A 7,924-nucleotide genomic window follows, 5' to 3' on the forward strand; every position below is an offset into this window, starting at 1 on the left:
AATTGGCTTTTTGAGTCTGATTTTGACTTCTTGCTATTGATGGATGTTATTGTAGGAGAAAAATTGCTTTGTAATGACTTGCACTGTGATGCTTGTTTAGATATATCTGTTATGGTTGATCTGGAGCCTGTTGGGTTATAAACTGTAACAGTGGAAAGCTGCAAGGGAAGGATCAGGAACACTTTGTGGTGACAAATGTGTGGCTCCCTTCTCTTGGGAGCTCTTGTCATCCCAGCTGTGCTGTGCAGGATTGCTTGGCCTGGGCTTGTGTGGGTATCTCCATTTATGTGTCCTTGTGCACACACATGATCTAAATAGCCCTGGTGGGACAGTGGGAAGAGTTTCCTCCTCAGACATTTTCCATGGCAAAGCTGCTATGTCTCAGAGCAGTCCTTCCTTCAGTAGCTGTGACCTTGCAGGCACTTCCCTGCTGCTCCTGCCCTTTCCAGGGAGAGAGTTACCTGTTGGGAAGGTGTGGGTGCACACTGTACATCTGCATTCAGCCCTCCTTACCTTGGTAGGAGCCATTGGGATGCATTTATTAGCAAATTAATAATCAGCTTTCTCATCCTGCTGATTTGTTTGTCAAAGTCCTTGTTTCTCCAATGCCAGCTAATTACTCTGGATAGAATTTGGGTAAATAATATAGCTCCTCACTGGGAGCACATCCCTTCCAGCTGAGCACTGAGCAGCGGTGTGAATCCTGCATGCCTTGGTGTCCTGGTGAGCTTGTTCAGATCTGCCATCTCTGAGCAAAACGGGCAGCATGTCTCTCCCAGAGAAAGTGGACACTGGGTCAGGCAGTGAATGGAGAGGCTCTGTGGGATTTGGCTGCCAAGAGTAACACAGCTCATGCTTTAAGTTTAGAGTAAAGCTCCCCAGACAATCAGCAGGGGAAGTGTGTGTATGGATTCATCATCCTTTTCCCTTGGCATCTGAAACTCCTAGTTCTGTGCCCATAGCAGCTGTGTGTTTGCACATGTGAAGGATGTGACTTACTTAGTAAGAAAGCTGAAATTCTCAAGGAATAGAAAGTTTTCAAGGTTCCAGGCTTTAGGTAACTTAGGATTCAGTGCAAATCAGAGATGTAATCTGTCAGCCTGATGTGTGAATGTTCTTTATGTGGCTGGACTTGTGGGCAAGCCCATTAATTTGCCATTTTCTCCACTGCTTACAGACTGAAGACCCAACCATGGAGAGGCCGTACACATTTAAGGATTTCCTCCTCAGACCAAGAAGGTGAGAGGAAGGACCTTTAAAACATTTGAGGACTTTAAAACATTTCTTACTTCATGATTTTTTTATTTACAATTATTTAAGAGTTCTTAAAAGCAATGTATCTCCTTTTCTTGTAGCCACAAATCTCGTGTGAAGGGTTTCTTGAGACTGAAGATGGCGTATATGCCCAAAAATGGTGGCCAAGAGGAAGAAAATAGTGATCAGAGGGATGACTCTGAGGTAAGGCTGAATCCTCAAGGAAGGATTCAAGAAAAATTGTAGAGTCAGCTGCACTTGAAGGATAAAGCCCTGGAAACAGAGTTGGCAGTTGGTTCTCTTTGGCACCAAGCCACCACCCAGCCACCTTTGGAGATCCCTCTTCAACAGACCGCTGGGGATTTAGCTCTTTTCTCATTGCAGTGAGGTGCACACAGTAACCACAGAGGTGTTTTTCCTTCCTTCCTAAGCACGGCTGGGACGTGGTGGATTCCAGCGATGCCGCATCTCGTCAGGAGGAGCTGCCGCCTCCTCCACTGCCCCCTGGCTGGGAGGAGAAGGTGGACAACCTGGGGAGAACCTACTACGTGAACCACAACAACAGGAGCACCCAGTGGCACCGGCCCAGCCTCATGTAAGCAGCTGGGGGGGATGGAGAGCCAGGCTGAGGCTCAAGGCACAAAGGAAAACGTGCTTTGTTTATGCCTGGAAGAGACTTGCTTGCCCCCAGCACATCACAGAGACACAGAGTATTCTGGGAAATTCCAGGAGCTCTGGGATGCCAGGGAAGGCAGGACATTAACAAAACACCTTAGAATGTTAGGAGACAGATAAGGATTTTTTCAGTAAGTAATTTAACAGGAGTAAATGACTTTGTTTATAGAGACTGTTGAAGAGGTAAGGAAAAAAGTCTACTCTACTAAGTTTAAATGAAGTTGAACAGATTAGCTTTGAGGAGATCCTGGTTATTATTCTGTGAATAGACTTCATTCCCAGGATGTGCTGTCAGAGAGCTCTGTGGTGTGCTGTCAGAGAGCTCTGTGGCAATATCTTCTCCAGATTAGATTTAGAAAGCTGTGGCAAGCTTACATTTTACACAGTGTATAACTGACAGTGTTAGGAGTTATAGTGAGATCATGTATTTAACCTGCACTGCCAAATTGGACTGCTAAATCATGTCCAAGGAAGTGCTGGATCCCCCTTGCACTGGGCGCGTTCAAGGTTGGGCTCCACAGAGTGCTGGTCATCTTGTCTAGGCCATGGTTTCCCTGCCAGCAGAGGCTGAACCAGATGACCCCTGAGGTCCTTCCCAACCTGGTGTTCTGTGATATTTGTGAAGTGCTTCCAGTTTTATTTTCCTTCGACAGAGGGATTTAACAGTCTCCCAATTATGAAGCTTGATACATGCGTGAATAATGATTTTTATAATCGAAAGCATTACCGAGGTTTTGAAGGCAATGGACAAAATGGGGGGCTGAGTTTAACTTGGGTTATTTTCTTGTTCTTTTCTCCTTCCCGCACTGGGTTCCCCCCTGCAGCGACGTGGGATCTGAGTCAGATAACAATATCAGACAGATAAACCAAGAGGCAGCTCACAGGCGCTTCCGCTCTCGGCGCCACATCAGCGAGGATTTGGAGCCAGAGCCTGTGGAGAGTGGAGACATTCCTGAGGTAAGCCCAAGCCTTGGGCTTGAGGAGCTGACTAAACTTGGAGCTGCTGTGCTTCTCACATGTGAGCTGCACAGAAAGTCGTGGTTTTACAGGGCGTTTGTGGACATTGCCTTGGGAAGATGCCAGCAGCACAATGACAGTGCAGCCAGAGGCACACTGCCAGGCTCCTGTGCAGCTGCAGCTGCCTGGTGCCCTATGGACAGCACTGAGCCCCATGTCAATGCTGGGAGAAACATTTGTCATTCCAAATTGCTTGTCTTATATACACTGATAGAAACACTTTCATATTCTGCTCTAAACAGCAGTGGAATAAAAGATAAAAAAATGGGAAGTGGACTGGCTGTAGCTGCCCTGTGCTTAGTTTTCTGTAGTGCCTTGATTTAGGGTGAAGCGAAGCTGTTTGTGTGTTGGGCACAGTGAGATGATAACACAGAAGGCAGAGGGAAAGAAGACTCTGTCTGTGTAAAACCTAAACTTAGTTTCTTCTCTTTTGTTAGCCTTGGGAAACCATTTCAGAGGAGGCAAGTGCCAGTGGGGATTCCTTGAGCTTGTCACTGCCACCTCCTCCTGCATCTCCGGTGTCCCGGACCAGTCCTCAGGAGCTCTCTGAGGAGCTGAGCAGAAGACTCCAGGTCACGCCTGATTCCAATGGGGAACAACTCGGCTCTTTGATTGTACGTAACGTGCCATCTGTAAAGCTCTAGTGCAGAAATGTGCATTTCTTTGACATAACCTGAACCACTTCATGCGTGGGGAGTGACTGCTGGGCTCAGGAACACCTGAGCATGTAGTTAAAATTCCCTTCCAAAAAACAGCTTCACCAGCAAGCAAACTGCCTCAGACAACAGAATTCCTCTGTTCAGATTTCAAGAGTTCTGTGTGAGTTTAACTTCAGACTCTGCTACTTGTTAGACCTTTAGTGAAACAAAGTAGATGAGAGTCAAGGGTATCAAGCTAGGAATTTCCAAAGGAAAGGGAAAACCAAAAAATGGTCTGTCTATTTGTGTTATTCATTAGTCAGATGCCATTAAAAAATCAGGATAATGCATGTACAAGTGGGGGAATGTTTTATGTCTCTTTGATTACAAAAATAATTGTAAATATTAAACAGATCATTATACTCTTATTTATTTTTTATTCTTAGTACAATGCTCTCAAGGTACCTCTGCAGTTCAAGAGATAAGAAATACTCTTGTTCTCATCCAGTAGAATCTTGATTAGGTGCATTTTTCCCAAAGAGCCAGTGCAGTTGGTCTCTGCCTGGTGGGAATGTCACCTGGAGGTTGGGCAGCCAGTGACAGCTCTGATGCTCTCCTGGATCTGCATGCAGAGGTGCTTGGGCTTGTGTTGAGAACTGCAGTTTTAGTAGCCCCCCACTGGTTTTACTGCAGATGTGTCAGTGCTATCTTTTCCTAAACACTGCTGAGCCCTGGAGTGCCCAGCTGGACTGGTGGGGAGGAATTACAGTGTAGTGTCAGACGTGATGTATGTCTGCTTTTTTAGGGGGGTTTGGTTTCTAGTTCACAGTCACGAAGGATGTGTCTTGGGAAAAGACATAACTAATTCAAAAGCTAGCAGCAAAGAGGAAGATTGAAACAGATTTTTTTTAAGTAAATTAATTTTTAAGACTTTGAGCTCTCAGAGGTTAGCACCTATAATTACTGAATTTCCTGAATAAACATCATGTTTTAAGACACGCTAACGTGGAGACACCTTTCTGGTTTTTTCCTCGCAGCAAAGAGAACCTTCTTCACGACTGAGGTCCTGCAGTGTGACAGACGCAGTCGCTGAGCAGTCCCAGTTATCCCTGGTAAGCCAGAGCTCCTTCCTTTTCAGGTGGATATTCTCTCATTCTGAATAACACCTTGCCTTGGGCCAGCTCTAGTCAGGCACCAAGGTGGGCATCTGATTGTCCCAAACCAAATTCATGTGAGCTAAAAAAGGACGACATTCCTGGACAGAAAAATGTTTGGAGACTGAGCAAGTCACCCTCTCCAGTTACTTACCATGGAAATTTAGGTTACTGCACTCCTATGTGCACTCAGTGGAGAAACTCCTCCAAGGGAGAAGAGGGCAGGAGAGCCAGCTCTACCTGGAACTGGAGCAGCCACAGGACTCTGATAGGAGACATATTTCTGTGGCCCATAAATTGATTTTATTTGCAGTATATAAATCTGTCTAAAATCCCAAAGGATTGGTGTTTTGCCTGGTTGTAGTGAAAAGGAGGCAACTTCTGCAAGTTTATTTAAGGAGATTGTTCAAACAGGAAAAGATACAGAGTTGTTTTGTAAACAAAGCTTCTCTCTCCTATCAGACCCATGCACACTGTGCTCCAGCTGACAGAACGTGGTGCCTCTCCTACAGCCCACGTGCAGGGGTTGCAGAGGTGGCAGGTTTGTTCTCTCTGCCACCTCTCAGCAGTAGGTACAGAGGCCACTTAAAATAGGAGTGTGCAAGGTGTGCTTTTGAATACAACTGGTCAGATTGCAAAAGATTCTTTCAAAAGATTATACTTTTTTCCAAGAGCTTTTTATTCATTTTTTAAAAGTTATAAATAAATATGTCCCAAGTGAATGTGCAAGTAGAAAACCTGTGCGTACCAAGAAGTTTGGTACTTGTTCTCTCTGCTGCTCTTGGGTGATACCAAGAAGTTTGGTGTGTCTATGTTACTTGTTCTCTCTGCTGCTCTTGGGTGAACATTTCCAGAAACCACAGAGGTTTTCTCTTGGCTGTAGCAGTTATTTAGTGTAGCTGAAGCATGTTCCTGGCTCTGGGAACAGTCCCAGTGCAGCTCTGTGCCTGGCTGCAGGGGTAACAGGGGCTGCTGTGCTGCTTTCTTGCTGTGTTTAGCATGCGGGAGCCAGGGGCTGAGCGTGGGCTGGGGAGAGAGAGAGGGGGCCTTTCTCCTGCTTCTTGAGGGACACTCTGTTCCAATCAGCAGCACTGAGCATTGCCCTAAACATCACCTTACCTGAGCTTAACCACATCTCATCCTTCCTGAGCTAATGATCATTTCTCTTCTGGCAACTGAGTACACATTCTTCCTAAATCCAGCGCTCCTCTGGGATTCTGGCTTGGTAACCAGTGACTGATGACTTTCAGATTTGCTATTACCCATCTAACTGCTCTCTCTTGGCAAATGTGTCTGACGCCTTGCTCCTTAAGATGTGACAGTAACTTGTGACCTTCTTCAGTTAATCTGTGTAACATTAATTATCATTTAACAGCAGAATGGTCCCTCTAGGAGAGCCCGTTCTTCAACTGTCACAGGGGGAGAGGAGCCAACGGTAATAAAACTCTTTATCAAGCACTATCTCTAAATAAAATGGGGGGACGTGTAGGTCTTGTACAATGAGGAACTTTTTTTTTTAAAAAAAGCAGCCATGTGTTGAATGAAATACAGCTATTGAATGAAAACTTACATATTTTTGTCCCAAATATTCTCAACATTTCTCAAAACACTGCAATTGTACTCAAATACTGGCATGGTTTGAGGGACTTAGATGTGACATTGAATTATGACAAAGCTGTGCACTAAGTAAATGCCATGGGCTCCTGAAAGCTACAATAGCTAATTCTTTTAGGTACTGGAAGCTGCAGTGATTAGAGACATCAAATCATTGTACATGTAGCTGTGTTTGCATCTTGTGTCTTCTTGTCTTCCCATGACTTTCCACCAGACTAATTAATTTTAGTTCTTAAAGTTGGTCATAATTTGAGAGCCTTGGGGGTACAGTGATATAGCTTAGAGCTCTTAATGGTCTTACTGAATGCCAGTGTCGTTTTCCAGCAGTTCCTCAGCAGTCCGAGACTGTAGTTTGATCAACCCATAAAATTCTTGATATGCTTTGCTGAAAGTGTAATGCAAGGAAAGTGGGTTTAATCTATATTGAACTTTAATCTAATTATATGTGTTGAACCTTTAACCTAATTAACTGCCAGTCTGAAGTGAGTTATTTGACGGAAATCATTTACAGTGACTATCATAAATGGCTTTTATGAATTTATGCCCTCCTAGAGAATGTGTTTCAGAGAAAGAAATTTAATTTATACTTGCTATAAATTGCTATTTGCATCTGGGAAATAAATAAATCTTACTTTGGGTATTGATGCATCATTCTGTTATATTGTCTGTATTCACTGGTTTTTAATTTTAGAACCAGAGGAGCACACTTGCAAATAGCAAAGTCTAAATAAAATGCCTGACTCATTAGTAGTTAGTTAATTGTGCTAGGTGAACTTGCACAGTAGTGGTACTCCCTTGGTAGAGCATCTTGTCTTGATTAGACTTTTTAGAGCAAAATACTAATATTTTGACTCATCATTAGTGTAGCCATACCAAGATGTTTTACCTCACCATGCTGCAGTATCTAATCCCCCCTTGTCTTTGTTCAGCATTTACACCCAGAGTCCCAGACCTGTGGAGGAATTGGGGCTTACACAGGATTCATGGTCTAAATCCTTTATCTTCAAAGGCTGCTTTCTCTTGGGTCCTTGGGCACCTGATGCTTGCAGACGAACAACCTGTCAGCAGTAGAAGTCTCTGGTCACCTTGATTTTGCCTTCAGAACCCCTACAAAGCCCCTCCTTGGAGCAGGAGCCAGGCTCAGGCCCAGAGGCAGTGTCCTTCTCCCTGTCTCTGAGTTGTAACTGAGTGACAACCACTGGGGCAAGGTGTTCTCCTCATGGCCTGCCAGCTCTGGGAACAACATGGGGAAAGTAGCCCTTGGCTCTTCGGGAGAGAAGGAAATGAGTCTGGGAGTCTGCACTTGGGTTCTCATCTATTTCCCTCTGTTTTCTGTTCCCTATTGGAGTATGTCAGCTTCCTGACCCATCCAGTATCTTTTCTCCTTTCCTTTCTTCATTATCCCCACAGTTGTCCAGTTCCTTGTGTCAACTGTGCTCTGCTCTTAAACAACACCTGCACTGCCCATGGCAGCTGCTCTGGGAAAGGTCTGGCAGAGATGAAGCAAGAACAAGAATTAAGTTCATTATCTTGCTGAACCAAGGAATGTAGTGGGGAGGAAGAGAAGGTGTC

The 7,924-nt window shown here is 44.7% G+C and overlaps 1 protein-coding gene across 2 annotated transcripts in view; it reads left to right on the forward strand.

The window, feature by feature from the left end:
* Nucleotides 1-7,924, forward strand: part of NEDD4L (NEDD4 like E3 ubiquitin protein ligase) — a 60,651-nt gene that overhangs the window by 34,364 nt on the left and 18,363 nt on the right. The window contains exons 6-12 of one of the 2 annotated variants that reach the window (XM_031064429.1): nt 1,178-1,239; nt 1,356-1,458; nt 1,686-1,849; nt 2,754-2,886; nt 3,384-3,560; nt 4,622-4,696; nt 6,114-6,173. In XM_031064429.1, the coding sequence (XP_030920289.1) occupies nt 1,193-1,239; nt 1,356-1,458; nt 1,686-1,849; nt 2,754-2,886; nt 3,384-3,560; nt 4,622-4,696; nt 6,114-6,173 (759 nt within the window). In that variant the 5' untranslated portion in view covers nt 1,178-1,192. The remainder of the gene's footprint in view (nt 1-1,177; nt 1,240-1,355; nt 1,459-1,685; nt 1,850-2,753; nt 2,887-3,383; nt 3,561-4,621; nt 4,697-6,113; nt 6,174-7,924) is intronic. The other variant, XM_005429975.2, reaches the window with a different exon arrangement.

The sequence above is a fragment of the Geospiza fortis genome, unplaced genomic scaffold (genome assembly GCF_000277835.1).
Source record: "Geospiza fortis unplaced genomic scaffold, GeoFor_1.0 scaffold143, whole genome shotgun sequence".
Classification (NCBI taxonomy): Eukaryota; Metazoa; Chordata; class Aves; order Passeriformes; family Thraupidae; genus Geospiza; species Geospiza fortis.